This window comes from Orbicella faveolata, unplaced genomic scaffold, assembly GCF_042242905.1.
Source record: "Orbicella faveolata isolate gen_17 unplaced genomic scaffold, um_ofav_v1 contig_2, whole genome shotgun sequence".
Lineage (NCBI taxonomy): Eukaryota > Metazoa > Cnidaria > Anthozoa > Scleractinia > Merulinidae > Orbicella > Orbicella faveolata.
In genome coordinates, this window is record NW_028301547.1 from 21,601,567 (window position 1) to 21,618,849 (window position 17,283).

The window sequence follows — 17,283 nt, forward strand, 5'->3', positions numbered from 1 at the left end:
ACTCACCGTGAAAACATTAGGTCCCTTCCTAGGGCTCCTGCTAAGGAGCCTGTCCCTTCCTTCATAGACCTCTGAATCCATGGACCCCGCTGGTGTGCTTGATGGAGTGTCCATGCTTCCGGTTGGCGTGTAGATTAGGACTGGGTCTAGTTGAGGCGGTCCGCGGGTTTTGCCTTCATCAGTGCTATCAGTACTGTCCAGCTGCCAGTCACGAGTGTGAAGCGATTCTTCATGTGCTAGCGTTGAAAGAAAACAGGAAGGTTAAACAATTTGACGACCTTACAACGAAGGGCTGCCAATAGTAGCTTGAGGAACGAGTGCCGGTTTCGGTAGATCCTTGAGGAGGACGTTCGGATAGTTTCAGAGTCTTACAATCCTACCAAGGAATAGCGAGAACAATTGCATTCCTTAAGATGTCTCGTGAGCAAGGAGCCGTAGGGCGGGATAAGCTTGAGCCGTAAATTGAAGAGGAAAAACCTCGGTCCATAACTTGCAGTGAAGACCTTGAACTCGGTTAATAAGAGGTATATAGCCAGCGTGAAGAGCGGGAATACATGTGCGGGCGAGTCACAATTAATTTTAGTATTATTTCTGATTGGTTGAGAAGGTGGCCCAAGTTTTTTGTGCCAATCGCCAAGTCTAGGAATGCAAAACCGAAGCAATTGCACGTTAATCACACCACTTTTAAGAACACAATTCCCGTTTCCGAGTAAAGAGTACTTGCCGGTACCGGTCTTGGCTTAACGACAACAACAGCAACAACACAGGACACCCAGTTAGTCCCGGGACACAATGAACTGACAAACCTGTATCACGTCCACCAATTCTCTCTGAAGTTTTGATTCGACCGACCATGTCTATAATAACTGAGCCGCTATCTGTGCTGGTGCTCACCACATCTCCGTGTTTTTCACTGTGTGGAGACAAAACTGAAGAGAAGAGGAAAAGCTTGAGAAACATCAGCAGAAACACTGACCAGGTAAATGAAAGCAACGTTTTATTTAACTTGACCTTCGTCATTGTCAACGCCAACTAGACAAGGCCTGCAATTGCTAAGGCTGGAATCAAGCGCAGTTTTCCCCTTTATACAAACACAATCCAAAAAGACATTCCAAATCTTTAGTCAGTCACAACCAAGTTATAGTTGTTAAGTCCAAAGACAGTTGGTCCCAGAGTTTCGAATAGGCCACTTCCGGGATGCCTTTTGGCTCAGTGTCAAAACAAGTCTTCGTGCGAAACCATTCATATGAAAATGTGTTTCTCCTACAGGTTCATTTTCATGTAAATCAAACTCATTTTCATTTGAAAGGTTTTGCACAATAACACGTTTTGAAACAGAAGCACAAGATAACTCAGAAATAGCCTAATGCTCAACACGCGCACATTATTCAAGTTGGCCAATATGAAAATACTGTTCACGTCAGTCTACAAACACTACATGTACTGCATTCTCTTGTCTGAGCGACAACTTGGGCTCGATGTTAGTAAAAGAAACGTAAACTGAACAAAGTCAAATTTGAACAAAAACACCCACTTACAAGTATAACAACAAAAACGCGTTCATGTAAGGAAGACTCTACTGGCAAGATGAAAAATACCTTCATAAACAATACACATTTTTTTTCGAATACCACACAAGTTTTAATCCTACATTAATTGACCTTAATTGTGTTAATCCTAAACGTTTTCGTCTGAATAAGGTGCTAAATGATATGGGGAAAATTTCAGTGGTAAGGGCCAAAAATAACAGAATACTGTCACCAAGTTTCGATCTTTTAAAGATAAAGGGAACCGAGGTGGTTTTTAAAAAACAAGAAAAACAACCAAACTTACATTCACCAATTTGAGGATCATCCACAATAGCAGTACTGACGTCACTATCCAAATACGATAACGTAGCCCGATTCTGAATGCGCATGATCCAAGATATGTTTCCGCTGGGTCGACGGATAAAGATCTCGGCCCAGCCTTGACACACACATTGACAGTTCTGTAGATTGATAGGAACAAACGGTTCGCTGTGCCGACGGTCAGAAACAACGCTGCTACAATTTTCCTCTGTCTTGGCCGCCCCCTCGATGCTGCTTTTTCTCTGAGTACCCGCTGGAGCCTGAGTACCAGTCACACGACTTCGCACCGCACCTTGCGCTTGGTCGCTAGAGGTCTGGGAAGCAGAATCCTCTGTCGGACCATCTGCACCAGTGTTTTTCTGTTTTGCACTTGTATCCGCTTTAGTCTTCTCTTTGTGTGTATGATTCGCAGTCCTTTGTCTCAGCGCAAGGCAGTTGTCACACACACCGTCCAGCCCAATGTACGTACCGGAGGTTGTTATCGTCACGATCGTGTTAGAAATCATCCATGTGCGTGAATGACCATTAGCCAGCATGAACTCCACAGCTTTAGTCCTAATCAACAAACAACGCTTACAATCATTTTGACAATAACTGCAGAAATTTTCGCGCGCTCTTTGGTTAATTTTCACTGAGTGAAACACTGATATTGTTGTGCCTTCTGTCGCGCTAATACGATCGCGACACAAAGCGGACTTTAACTACAAAACCAGTACAAGAGTTTCTGAATCCTGACCTGTTTGGTTGTGACATACAAGGAGCAAAAGTGTATCTAGCCATCATATCCATACACACTTCACTCATCTCAGAATGCAGCTCGCACGCCGCGTCAGTCTCCTTGTGAACAACCGGCGAATTGGACCGATGATGGACTTGGGGCGAGGGTTGATTGGTAGAGCTTCCACTTCGGGATCTGGATGCTGCTAAATGAGGGCTGTCTGGTCTGGTGTCATAACGCTCCGGGATAATAGCACTTGATTTAAGACCCTATGACGAAAGAAACATTCTTGCAGATTAACCACACTGTTGAAATGGCAAGAAACAAAAACGTCTTGATAAGCACTGGTTGACCTTCGATCACACTTTCTTTTACGCGGTGGCGGAGAAGAGGAAAACAGATCGTCTGATCACAGGTTAGCCAATGGTCTAGATTACAAAGTTAACCTTAGAAGCACCGTTTGAATTGAATTTAAAGCAAAGAAAATGTGGAACGTTGCTCAACACGATATGTCCAGCTGTTTGAAAGAACTCGGAGGGCTGACTGGACATGTTCTGCGTTACAGTCCGCGATTCTTGATCATTTGGCTAAAAAACATTGGCTTTGGGCGAAAGGCCAAGTTCGGACTCAAATGAACTAATGACCTTTTTATTTCAAGGAATCCCGCTGCAATTTCATTTGATGTAATATATCAAACAAGAGAGACCGTGTTTGGCCACATTTCCAAAGACGAGAAGAGAGTTGAAAATACGACGCGCAGTGGAGTATTTTTGACGAACTTTGGGGTGTTTGATATATCTTCTCAATCGAAACTGAAACTAAGGAGAAAACGGAGAAATAACATCGTAAAAATCTGTGCTAATTAAGATCAGATATCCAAACACCGTCACGGTCATGATTTCCTTTGTTTAAACTTGATGAATTTTTAAGAATCATTAAGGAGTTTGAGATATCCCAAGCGACAGCTGCGTGACCTCTGATGTCCAGGCTCTCTCTTACCTTGCTCACAAATCCAACAAATGCTTTGCGGTAAGCCACACGTGATCGCACGAACCACGCGGCAATCACGTGATAGGCAAGTGTCACTGTGTACTGAGAATACCTGTAGTGAGGAAAGAAACATTTGCACGAAAACCAAATCAACCAAGGTTAACTCGCTTTTTACTAAACATAATAAATTCAGTTAAAGTTGACTTAATTTATAGAATAGAAACTATGAATTACAAGTAAAAGAGAAGCAAATTCACACGTTTTTTTTTTTCATTTTGACTGCAACATAAGTTTTTGCCAGAAATGAAAACTTAAGCATCCCTCTTTCAAGTTCTTCCACATTGCAATCCTTTCCAGCCCGCCACCGTTAGCTATTCTAACTTCCTCATAGACCTTAGCGCGGTTTTGGAAGCCATCTTGAAGGGTAGGCAACAGCGTCTTAAATCATAGTGTTTGTATGGGAATCTGATGGCAAATAATTTTCTTCAGAATTGAATTATGAACAATTCAGTTCTTAAGAGCAAAGTAGAGATACTAGACAAGGGACAGCATTGATCCAATTTGAGGGATGTAGCTGTGCCAGAAAGCGTCCAGTAGCGATTTTAATTTCCCTGCAAATTTCTAAGATTTTTTTTCCAAGAACGTGTACGCGGCTTACAGGTTTGCGCCATTTTGCAGAAAAAAATCGTCCCATACCTCCCTGCCTGACGTAGAGAGAACAGACTACCACCGGTCTAAATAGAGTGCAAACAACGGACTGGGCGTACCTGAAGGGATCGGTGTAAGGCAGACAAATAGCAAACACGTGTTTGTACTGACTGTCCTGGAAACTAACATACAAATGAGGCAAGTGAACCAAGCCTGCAAAGAACACAAACTTATTCATGAGTTTCTCAAAGATGATTTCCAGTCCGTGCTGCGCGGTCTCAGCACTCTAATGTTTCAGTGCGAGTCCCACTCGATGGAATGCAAATCCGTGTAATTCTTTACGAACTGACTACCTTATCTTTGAGGCATTTTAAATTCTTTTTCCAACAGTTTCTTTGATTTTAACAGCTACGAAGTTGTTTCGTAGAGTGATATAAAAAAGAACGAAGCATAAAGCTTCGCATCCATAATGGCGGTTCGCATGAAACTTTAAATCAACTTATCGGACGCTGATCGTAGTTACATGTATCTTTTCTTAGTGACAGTGTCGCTCATTCTTGGATCTGTTTAGAGCTGCTGCTGCAAACACGCATTTATATACACAGTGCTAAAGACGACTGTTGCAAAGATAAAAAATCGATTGTTACAGCCGTATTTAAGACTGTGCATATTAAAGCGTCGGATTGAAGCCGACCAAAAAATTTTACTGTACCTCGTGCATGTGGTAGCCTGCGAGCAGGTTCTCATGCGTTGCGGCAGGGGCAAAGTCGATGAGCAAAGTAGCGAGAGATCAAAGCGGGTGGGGGGCCTGGCATTCTCACCGGTTCGCTTCGTTCGCCGACGGCTTTGCTTATGCGACCAACGATGAGACCGGCTCGTTTCGTTCGCCGACTCGCGCTTCGTTGGCCGACTCGTGCTTCGTTCGCCGACTCGCGCTTCGTTGGCCGACTCGCGCTTCGTTCGCCGACTCGCGCTTCGTTGGCCGACTCGTGCTTCGTTGGCCGACTCGCGCTTCGTTGGCCGACAGCTTTGCTCGTGTCACCAACGATGACAGCCTGCTCGCAGCCTACTTGTGTGGTTCTTAACGTTAGTAGGTCTGTTCCTTAGAAAGTTGTTTTCGTTGGGTTCTACCACTTTAAGTATTTGATAGATCTAAAATCCTCGATAAACTAAACAATTTTCAGGCTTAACAAAATAGCACTACGAGTCTAAAACATCCAATGTCAAATGCAAAACACTCTTCAGTCACAAACTACATTGCCCCGGGAGGGGGGAGGGAACTCCCATTTGAAAAGGTCGGGGATGGTCGTCGGAAAATTTGAATTAAACCCCTAAAAGAGACCAATCTGGGTGTGGTTCGAACTTTATTTACCACTAAAACATACCAATTAGAAGGGCAATGACAGCGTTATTCTATTATTTTTTCTAGTAAACTCTAAGATGTACTTTGATGGCCAAAGATACTGGCGTTTCGTCCTGAGCACCCTAAGTGAGGAAAGAATCGTTGATTTACTCCCCTAAGCGAGATGACGGGAATCCACAACCTTCTAAAATGAGAGTCCCCCGGGCTAAATTGAAGGGAGTAAGTATCATGGTATTCTTGAGGCAAGTAAGTCTGTTCTTTAGTATTCTTGAAACAAGTAAGTTTTCTTTTAGAAAGGTGTCTTCACTGGGTTCTGACACCTTAAGGTTACGGTATTCCTTCAGAGGTGTCTCACGTCCAAGCGATGTAGCGTGCCCGGTTCAAACCGTAGATATCTAAACCCCTGTATCGTGTTAAAGCTTGTAAAACAGGCTCTCAAATTATACCAAAAATTTTGAAGCAAAATGAATGGTCGAATTTTTCACGACCTCCACATGCAAGCATCAAATCCCCTTTTCCTGGACAGATCTGTCTTTTGAAAGCTGAAAATCATACCCCACTCTTATATGACACTTGATTAACCACCCCTTCATTTTTGCAACTTTTTCCCAAACACATTTGAGGTCAAATTGTTACCTGACAATAACCTACACATAAAGAGCTGCAAATTAAGCTGTAGCTTAGGGGTATACCCCAACAGTAGGAGAAGCAAGATATTTTTCGACGTTTTTCTACTTTTCATTTTGAATGCTTTTCAATTCAAACTGTGTCTTCCTCTATGGCTGGTAGTATGGTTTACGGTGTTCCACAAACAGTACCTTTCAAATGTCATATTACCTGTGTGGTCTTTGGGTCTATAATTACCATTTTACGGTATATGTGGTATTCCCCACAGGAATGAGGTTAAACATGCTGTTAAAAGGCGACAGTAGTTATCTCATCTAGCCGATGAACTCCGTCGCGAAAATGTAAACATCAAGGGGCTTTACCTGAAAGAAACTCCAGCATAGGGGCTGCCATGGAAACCGTAGCGGAGATCTGGGTCAAGCGGACCAAAAGAGCTGGAAGAAGACTGTGAACAAAATCAAAACAGGGCAATGAAGAAAACAACGGGGATAAGAAGTAATTTACAACACTATTAAAAACCAAAACTGAGATTCACTCGGCGTCATATGTATATCTCTGTTCTCGGTGTTTGGAAACCTGCTGAAATACTGTCTCTCGTGTTTGCTATCTTACTCCTATATGACAGAGAGAAGTAAACCTGACGTGCTTTCAAAAAATGTCTCAGATGATCTAACTGAGCAGGCAACTGTGTTAGACAACAGCTTTGTCACACTGTCGCAGACATGACATTTGTATAGAGCATTTTGTCACGCATGACAGCTTTTGTGACTGTCTTAATGCGGCCGTTTATTTCAATGTCACGTCACATCTGACGCCTGAAAGCTGTATACAGTATCTTGTCAGGGTCTCACGTGTTACAGATTTTACATAATCTTGTCATGGTCTCGCGCGTGAAAGTTGTATAGGCGAATCTTTGCTGACGTCATTGTTTACATTTTTCCTCATTAGCATACGACTTGACTCAGAGAAGCCGTGGCCGTATATATGACCTAAATGCAAAAGTTGAAAAAGTTGATTAAGTTGAGCAGTTTGTGCAATTTTCAGCTCTTTGCAAGCAATATTGAAGGAAATATCAGCCATCAAAAATTGCGAAATTGCTGTGTGGCAAAAAAGTTAATGAGCCATACATTTCTTTGTAAAATTTCGAGGTTTTAGAAGAGAATTTCTCCGAAACCATTCCGTGTATTGGGCTCAAATTTTCAGAGATAACTGAAACTGTTATGCCCTTTCAATATTCAGAGTTTTTCTTTGATTAGCGTCATCAGATAGCGATAAGCATATGTTAATGAGGCAAAAAGTGTCAACAAAGATTCGCCTATACAGGTTCGTGTCATCGTTTCGTGGTCTAATCTAAAGAGCATCACTACTATGACCACGTGACTGGCTCACCTTTTCATAACTGCTTGCATTTCCATAGTGCACAGGGTGAGTGATGAAACACACAGTACAGCACACTTGGTTACTAAACCCAACTCTAGAGTCCTCACCAACTCAAACTATAATTATACAAACAGTAAACGTTATGGCGACGAGAAAAAGCACAAGGAGTTTGTGCCTCATTTTAAGTGGTGGTGCTGGAGAGGTAATTGCGTGAATGAACATAAATGAGACCTTTATTCAAATGTCGTATGTTCTAGCGATTATGATGTCGACAAACACGGAAACACGGATCTCACCTGTCTTCCTCTGTCCAGACTGGAGTGATATGTAGCGAGAACCGTTAAGACCTATAATAACAAGAATGAGGTTAGATTAGACACCATGTTGACTGTCTATCACCAGATCACGATGCATACAGATGTACAAACGATTACCGCAATGATTCGATTTAGTCTCAAATATGGCCATCGCATGTGCTTGTTTTAACTCCTAGCCAACACAGGATCGTATAAGGACACAGAAAATGGCGCTTTTATTCCTGACAACTGAAAGACATTTCTTGAAAAGTGCACATCTCGAAAAAGTATGCCTCAAAAACTAGGGTATTCAAGGTGTACTTCGTAAATGTGATGTATATACACAATATTTGATGGTTGAACAATACCCGCAGATATTTTGCGAGTTGCGTAGTATTTTTCCGAGACCCGAACTCATAGTAGAGCGTTCTTTTGACCTACTGGTAATAATTTTTTTTATGATTAAATGGCGTCTCTTGACCTACATGTGCAACATGCTAAACTTTCGTAATAGTGGACTAGGCTAATACGCCACAAACACGACTTGCACAGTATTAATTAAGATCACACTCATTCAAACAAGCTATGGATATCCCCGAACACCAAACCACTTTCAAGCTCTCCGTCGCATGATAGGATATATCGCCCGTAATTCTTTTCAGGCAACATCACCTACCATGAGAGGACGATGGGTAAGAGAGTTTCTCCCCTATGATATAGACTTTCTTCCCAACGTTATTTTTAGATCGCTCCTGGTTTCAGAAATCTCATCAGTGTCTAGAAACAGACAATCCTGTGATGCGGATTTTGTTCAGGTGGACAGCCCAAACGGCTTTGTGCGCATTTTCATCCACCAAGAAAACATCTACGCAACGAGCGTGGTAACATCCGCGGAAGAACTGGGTACCATGTCTAAAAATAACTTGACAGGGATTACGGGAGATGAACTGTCATACTCCTCATCCTCTCTTGAAGATAACTAGAACGTGCTATAAATAGTCCATAACCCTACTTCTCTAGACGAAGGAGTTAACTACCAAAAGTTAATACACACCGGGAATATCAAAGCTTGTAATCCTGCTCTACCAACACCGTGAGGAACACGACGGAGATCAATGATACAGGAAGGCTCTGATACCTGCGTAACAAATAACACATTTTTGAGAAAAAGCAATGTCCTCTGTAACCCTGTCACAACGAATTCAGCTTGCATAGGACAATAAAGGCCGAGGCCAGGGCAAGACGTTTTCTTCTTTTCTTAGCTAGTATCCGTAGGGCCCCTATAAATATCAGCCTCGTTGTTGAATGGGCTACTCTGGTAAAATAAAATAAAGTTACTTACCATGTGGCAGAGTACTGCTGTCATCGTGTTCAGGGCTGGATTGGCTGAGAGTATCAGGCTCTTATTTTGTAGGACCTCCGGTAGCGCGGTCAAAACAGGTTCCAGTACTGTCCAGTCCCACTCCTACAAGGTGAACAAGTTGAGCATGGAAACACTCTACATATATTATCGAGCTCATAGTTACATGTACATAGCAAGCGTGGTTGCTAAGAAACATGCGTAATTGATGAAATTCGTTTTGCGACAATCGACTGAACAAAATCCCAACTGTTGGAGTTATTTAAAAAGGGCAGAAAACGCTAATTAGTCAACTTTACAAATACGGATGTACGACTTGCGTTTTACTCCACTCTGCTAAGTACAAAATACCATGGCCATCATAAAGCGAAGTAAGGAGAAAGTTGAAAAAGATGAAGAAGTACTTACATACTGTAAACAGTTCAAAATAGCTTCAAACACATCCGAGTAAGGTATCACACCAAGATGTGAGGATGCTGCAGAATCACTGAAATAGAACAACACTAAGTAAAAAGAATTTACAGATGGATAGCTTAAAATACTAAGCAACATTTAGCTTCAGAGAATCGAAATTACCAACTGCTAGTCAATTGACCCATATCTATATACTGTAGGTGCTCCAATGGTACAGAATTGAGTGATCATACAGTCGGCAGTCTGACAATTTTCGGAGCCCGCAGCTTTTATCACAGTTTATCAAGTAACATGACATATCAAGATGGCACGAAGTACACACGACCATTCTCGGAGAGCTTACAAAGTGCTCGTACTGCACTCTGATTGGACAAGAATATTCGTAGCTGCTCGGGTACTACGGACAACGATCACTTCCTTTTTTCTCCCACCTGTATATAGGAGACCTTACCTCGGCAAACAAGTAAAGTAAGTGCTAAACTTTGCACTGCCTCCTTCTTCGCTGGTGTCGCATAAACCAAGCCGTAATGTGGAGTCACACCGCAAACTCAGAAAGCACTCGAACGCCTGCAAGACAAAGACACTGAATTGTTAAATTTCATCCGTTTCAATCTTCCTTAATATCAACCATCAATGTTCCTCTAAGGGGAATTATCATCTTTTTGCGTTTTTTCTACCTTTGGTTAAGACATGAGAGAAGTGCAAATATAGGCGAGGCGTCAACGAGTGCTTCTTGAACTTTCCGCAATTCTCACAAAAAGACACAAAATGTAGCTCAACAACGCACGAAAATCAATTTGAATATCACCTTTACAAAATGTTGAAGAAATTGCGCGTGCTCAAACTCGACGCAAGCCGCGAACATTACAGCTCGATATAGCTCCCATGTGACGTAGCCTAGCCTGCGAACACAGACGGGATTTCCAGCTTTTGTTTCAACGTGAAACAAAAGCTGCAAATCCATTCCGGTTTTTGTTTCAGCGTGAAACAAAAGCTGCAAATCCATCTGTACTCGCAGGCTAGAACCAACCGCGTACTCTACGGAGATATAATGACCTTGAACCGACCAATCCAAGCGCAGCGATCCCCACAACATTTTATGGCAGCATAATATTTCCAACATATCATAACGCTTTTGAAGATAAACGTAGAGCATACCAAGTTTCTGATGACACTGGCAATGTAGGTACTGTAGCCCTGGGAATAATGTGCCTTCATGTGCGACACCAACAGCTCAAACGTTCGTACAGCGTGACCATGAGGCAAACGAAACAACTTCAGCTATAAACAAATGAACGAATACTAATTAAAAAGAGGAATAAAAGTTCTGGTAATATTACTATTTGGTGCAAAGAGAAAACCTTGCAGCCGTATTAAACTTTCTTGGGATGCAAGAAATCTATCATCAAGTGCACTGAGCCCGAACACTAACCGTAAGGTTGACATGGGGGAGGAAAGGAAAAAAAAACCCAAATGAAATAGGAATATAGCGGTGTGGGTGGAAAACGATCTCACGTGTAAATAGGTTTCTACCTGAGAAATCATAAGATAGCAATGATGGAAAATGACACTGTTTTTCAACATATACTCACAGCAATATGACATCTCAATAGAGGTTATTCCATGTCACCAATCTTCGCAAACTTACATTCTTGTCCTAAGGGTCATTTCTAACATAAAGACTAAATTTTGAACATCAGGCCTGGCGCTCGGAAATGCAAATCGTAGCCGCTTTGGAGAACTGACTGATTCCCAAAGTGACGTGAAGTAACCAAACGATTTGTTTTAGTGTCCGTGAAAGGCCGTGAGTACATCTGTAAACTGAATTTTGGCTTCACAATAAACTTTGGAAACTCTTCATAACCTTAACGAGGGCTTTCAAGTTAACGTTCAGGAACAGGATAACAGAAAAAAAATAAAACAGGAATTCCCACCTTGAAGACCTCCACAAGTCCACTGATCGCCGTCTTGACATCCTTTAATTCTTTCTCCTCTTGCAACAACTGCACATTATCGGATAAGAACATGCAATATTTCAATAAATTAAATTACTGGTAGCTAAATGCACTCGTACCACACTAAAAAAAACACCACTTCACAAAAACCAACGATTGCACTCAAACGATGATGGTGCAATTTCTCTGTGATTTTTAACATTAGAAAGACTGATTTATTAATTAATTTGTTTCAATAGTTTTCACCTATGCTTAAAGTCAAGTTAAACTTGCTAATGGGCCAGGAGGCGAGATAAGGTAACATAGGTTTCAAATTATTTGTTTTAGTAGTATTGAAAACTTAAAATAAGTGCAATGAACTTAAGTCATAGTGTGATGAAAACTAGAACCCCGTGTGTAATAATCTCTCTTTTTTAGTCGATATGTAATTCTTCGGACAGAGGGTCACTTATCCTGCAGTTCACTTTACGTTGTTGTAAATCAATAAAGTTGTTGTTTGAAACCAGAATTTGAAAACAGCGAGCTCTTTTTTGCAAGAACAACCGAACGACAGTTCTCACTACTAGTTTGCAGTGCAACTTGCTGGAAGTCCATTACCTGTTCCCGCTGCTCAAAAGGAGGATGTTTCCCTTGTAGTTCCACATGTCTACTGATGACCTGAAACCAAAATCAATGTTCTCTTTTATAGAGCGTTTTCACTCACGCGGTCAGGAATCATACACATCTATCGGAGCACAAGAAAGTGTTCACGTAAAAAAGATTTCAACTCCCACTGGATTGGTTTGGTACACCAACAACGCCGCTGTTTCATTGTTTGGAAACCAATATGGCTGCCATGACGTCATGCAAAAACACTCCACAGTATTGCTAGGTGTTGTTACCACTCAGTTTAGTATTTGACGTAATATATCAAACACGAGAGGCCGTGTTTGACCACATTTCCAAACACCTAGAAGAGAGTTGAAAATACGACGCGCAGCGGAGTATTTTTGACGAACTTCGAGGTGTTTGTCAATGTGATCAAAAACTGTCTTGAGTCAAAACTAAAAAAAATAAAAAAAACTTTCAATCAAAACTAAAGTTAAGGAGAAAACGGAGAACTATAATCGTAAAAATCTATGCTAATTGAGATCAGATATCCAAACACCGCCACGGTCATGACTTCCTTTGTTTAAACTTGATGAATTATCAATGAGTTTGAGAAACCATTTTCCAGTTTGGTTTTTCAAAGTTCTTAGCCTGAGACAAATAGCACAAGAGAGAATAAATGAACTTGACGAACTTGAAATACCTTCTCGATAATGTCCAAGAAATCTTGACACTTCTGAGAATCAACCATTTGGCACAAGTCCAGAAGAATTTGTACAGCTACATTACGGACAGTCACATCTTGATCTTCACCAATGTGATTTAGGTATGGCAACACTGCAGACTCTAACAGCTCTTCCTAAAAGGGTGATGAATTTACAATTAATTCCCGATGTCTGCCCCCTGGTCTAAAAACAAACAAACAAAACAAAACAAATTGTAAAACTTGAAAGACTTGAAAAGCCGGGTGGTTCAGAACACAGAGACCCCGGCCAGGGTACGAATTCGGACTGGTAATGATCCAGAGTCCAGCTAGTTTCACGTTTCGTAATTTCCACACAACAACAAATAAAAATCAAACAGAGATTAAAAAAATGTGGAGGTTTGTGAACTAAGACCGACTGCACACTAACCAATAAGCAAGCCAGCCTTCCACAAATTCTAAAGTAGCAACATACACTCTTCTTTTTCGTTTGTTTTTCTTTTTTCTTTTTTTACGATATGTGTTTTCATTTGGCAGGGATCAAATGCCACTGGTTTGTTTCAAATACAGTTCTGTCCCAGAGAAGTCGCGTTATTCTCTTAGTCATTCTCCTAAGTTCCCCAGGTCATAAATAACAGCGGGTGTTTGGCACACTAGCCTGTATGAGGCACTGTTAGTTTCTCATGGCTATGTACTCACGACTATTAAGCTTACCTCGTACCAGTGAACATACGACGTCAACACAGATGATAAAACAGCAAGGACTTTAACTCTGACACTAGTGCGGATTTCGTATCTGATAAAGAAAACAGTGACACAGTAAATGGCTGGACCCCGAGAGTAGCAGTAGTTCGTAAAGTGTGATCTTCCAGGCGAAGGTTGTTGTTTCTGACCGACGTGTAGGGAACTTGAGTAGAGGTCATCTTTAAAGTCGATAAAAAAAATGTTTGTCAGTCGACGGTGCTGTAATTTTGGTCGTTGAAACTGATTAATTAGTTCTAGTGAAATGAGCCGTGAAAAACACAGAATGCGTACATGTACGTAAACCCATTAGGGAGCATTTAAGTGATCATGTCAAAACTGGTTGCCAGAGCGTTGTCATGGAATCTCACGCAGACGAATCCGATCACGAGGCCACGTATTAAACGTTCACTCAGTTTGACGAAATTTCGTCAAATCTGCCAATTTCGTCACTACGTGCATTTCTGGACATACGTGCAAAAGTGGCACTTGATCTCCAGAATGAACAAGGATGAGAAAAGAACACACTTGTCACGTATAGATGCTAGCTTTTTTTTTTACGATAACTTACATGTACAGGGTTTTTTTAACGAGAGAATTCAAACATAGTCACAAATAAATCATAATTGTTGTAACACCACTGTACCTAAAGTACTTTTCCATCAAATTGTGAAGGTTCGTAAGCCATCCCACTTGCGCAGGATGAACTGTCTGAGCCTTGAACGAAACTAAAATATGAAGAGATTTTTCCTGGAAAAAATAAAAATGTGTTGTTAATTGGTGTATAACTGGACTATAGATTCTGACAGCAACGACACACTGAACGCAACGATGAAATGATAATCTAACGTTCGTTAGTAGCCACTCAGCTGTGCTCTCTTGGAAATCCGCGAATATGATTGGTTCTCTCCCCGCTTTCTATTTAACAATTAGATTATGAGCTCGAGATTTCTATCGCGTGATAGATAGTCTATCTATTCTGTGATAGGTAGTGAGTAACGTAGCAGTGTGCCCTTGAAAAATTTTCTGTAAACAAGCGTGTTTGTAGAAAATAAGGAATTGAAATTGTATGAACTGAGTGTTTGTCGGTTTTCTTTTTCAAGTTTTACATCTGACTGTCACGTCTTTCATCTAAAAATGTTGCAAATAATGCAATATGATTTTTGAATTGGCGCACGGAAGAAAATTTAGTGGTGAACAATAAAGACAATAGAGTGTTTATCTCTCGGAACTATCGGTCTTATGGTTGCCCCTTGGAAATTTGATGTTCTTTAAACTAGCAAATTTGCCCTCGAAGCTTCGCTTCTCGGGCAAATATTTGTTTTAAGAACATCAAATTTCCGGGGGACAACTATCAGCCGACAGTTCCTCGACAGAAACACTCTATTGTTTAAATAGAAATCTCGAGCTCATAATCTAATTGTTTAAAAGAAAACTCCTGATCGTAGTCTAATTGTTAAATAGGATATCCTTTAAGTAGGAATGGGTAGGTGTTAATTCTTTCCAGGAACTTCTAAACTTTAGGTCAGAAAATTACGCTAATTCGCCTACAGACTAGTTATATTTTAAGCTCATATTGTATTATGACATAAATAACATCATCAGTTAACTATAACCAAGTCTATCTTTTCTTCCAGGTCTAAGACCCTATGGTCAAGTAAGACAAGTCAAGTAATTTTCAGTTTTCAAATACTTGGTTAGCTATGGACTGTTCCAAGCTCTCAGTAAGTGGGAATGGTCAAAAAAGCGGGCGGGCGACGAGCGTGGTCTGGGAGGGAAAAACAGAAGGCGGAGGACCCCGCTGGTCGCCCCGCTCGTCGTCCCCACTGACCGAGAGACTGGAACAGGCTAGGCTTGCTGGTTCTTAGTGTGTTGGTCAAGTTGTTTGAATTTGCAGAGCTCCTTACTGGTCGCATACTGGCGGTCTTCTCTACCATACCAAAGAACCTTTCTTCTGGGCCATTGAACTTTCCGGACTCGTAAAGATCCTCTATACTGGTCAACAGCGTGTGAAGATTTTCTATCAACGCATTATCTCCTGGGCTATACTCCTAAGATCAGCAGAAAATAAACTATCTTTAAAAAATTTATTTTACGAAATATTTTTAAAAAATCGCTGTTATAAAATGGCTTAAAGACGTCAGTGGACCAAAAAATTCTGGACTTCTCATTATATCAATGAGATTGCACGATTCACTTCATCTTCGATTGTGACAGCTCACAGAACGGACAGATAGAGTAAGAACAGACTTTCTCTCACTTTTCTAATATTTTAAAGAAACAACAGAAGTCATACCCTCCGGAGAATCACTAATATCATTCCATACCTCAATCTGCTGTAGCAGAGCTTCAGTGATGTCCAACACTGCATCCCAAGCCACAACATGAAGTTCATGGCCATACTTCTTAACCAGCCTTTGTAACGACAGTGTCACTTCTAAGGCCACTAAACTGTGATGACATGACAGAGCCTAGAGAAAAACAATAACGTATGATAGTGATCTTTATGGGATTGCAGTAATCACCTCGCTCCTTAATCGTTTTACCTTTATCAACTAGTTTAGCCTAAATTTCTTCGTTTGTAATCCGTGTCAGTCTTCTCCATCCTTAACCATCCTTGTTCCTCTATGGTTTATTATTATCTCTTAGCTGTTTTCTATCTTAGCAACCTACTATTTTCAGGTTTCTTTCAAGTTGAAGGTAATTTTGCACATGGCCAAAATAACACAAAATACCGTGACTGAGCTCCTTTAACAGACGTTGTTTCGCATTATAAAACACTTTTACCTGCATGCAAACAGGGAGAGGTTTCTTTTAGAAACCTCACAAACATAAGGAAATAAATCAATCATGTTACGCATGCTCGATCGCATTTGTTATGTAGACATTTTGCTTCAGGCATCATACATGTAGCAATGATAAGTCACTGCATTTTACAGTCTTTGTTTTATAAAACTGTTGAGGTTGGATCAGGTCATGCAATCACAATGACACGCATCATAAACAGTGACTGCCACAGAATCACTGAATCCTGTTGACTTTTAGAAGCCTCACCTGTAGCATAGAAGGCAAAACAGTTGAATTGGAATACTTGAGGTTTGTTACCCTCTGCGAGCCCCACAAACACATTCCAATGAAAAACACAGAACCTCGCAACAACATCACATCTGAGCCATGGTCACTGTACATTGACAAAAAGGAAAGAACGCTGCATTGAACGAAACAATGTTGTACATTCTAGGCCTATATTGTTTTCAAGTTAATGTGGATAAACAAGACCACGTAGAAAATGTCTTTTACAATAGAAAACTAAAACCAACTTCTCTGTTGACTTTAATGCATGCTGCATCACAGATATAGATAAGCATTTGGTTCTGGAATGTCATGTAACTTGATAACTGAAGTAATCAAAGTCCTGGCTTCAAAGGTAAACCTAGATGTTACAACTACCACAGAATCTTGTATTTTCTCGGTTAAAACATTCACTCTTCGCTATACCTTTCTTGCAAGGTTCCTTTGTTCTGAGAATTAGACTTTGTTTTCTTCTCGCAAGAATTGCATGGGAGCGATATGCTTAGCTGTGATTGGCTGTTATTTTCTTTAACTAGCATAGTGGGCATTCAATACGTACAGAGATTCCAATGCACGTT

At 40.9% G+C, this 17,283-nt stretch overlaps 1 protein-coding gene across 1 annotated transcript in view; it reads right to left on the minus strand.

Annotated features, from left to right (window-relative positions):
- The window catches only part of LOC110040896 (tuberin-like), a 36,849-nt gene that overhangs the window by 6,569 nt on the left and 12,997 nt on the right, over positions 1–17,283 (minus strand). The window contains exons 11-32 of the mRNA XM_020746164.2: positions 16,688–16,814; positions 15,961–16,104; positions 15,541–15,684; positions 14,280–14,383; positions 13,607–13,688; positions 12,893–13,048; positions 12,199–12,258; positions 11,581–11,649; positions 10,805–10,927; positions 10,098–10,213; positions 9,641–9,719; positions 9,215–9,337; positions 8,927–9,010; positions 7,873–7,923; positions 7,586–7,692; positions 6,559–6,641; positions 4,326–4,419; positions 3,568–3,670; positions 2,587–2,837; positions 1,834–2,405; positions 807–929; positions 7–236 (exon numbers count right to left, since the gene is read on the minus strand). Of these exons, the coding sequence (XP_020601823.2) occupies positions 7–236; positions 807–929; positions 1,834–2,405; positions 2,587–2,837; positions 3,568–3,670; positions 4,326–4,419; positions 6,559–6,641; positions 7,586–7,692; positions 7,873–7,923; positions 8,927–9,010; positions 9,215–9,337; positions 9,641–9,719; positions 10,098–10,213; positions 10,805–10,927; positions 11,581–11,649; positions 12,199–12,258; positions 12,893–13,048; positions 13,607–13,688; positions 14,280–14,383; positions 15,541–15,684; positions 15,961–16,104; positions 16,688–16,814 (3,025 nt within the window). The remainder of the gene's footprint in view (positions 1–6; positions 237–806; positions 930–1,833; positions 2,406–2,586; positions 2,838–3,567; positions 3,671–4,325; positions 4,420–6,558; positions 6,642–7,585; positions 7,693–7,872; positions 7,924–8,926; positions 9,011–9,214; positions 9,338–9,640; positions 9,720–10,097; positions 10,214–10,804; positions 10,928–11,580; positions 11,650–12,198; positions 12,259–12,892; positions 13,049–13,606; positions 13,689–14,279; positions 14,384–15,540; positions 15,685–15,960; positions 16,105–16,687; positions 16,815–17,283) is intronic.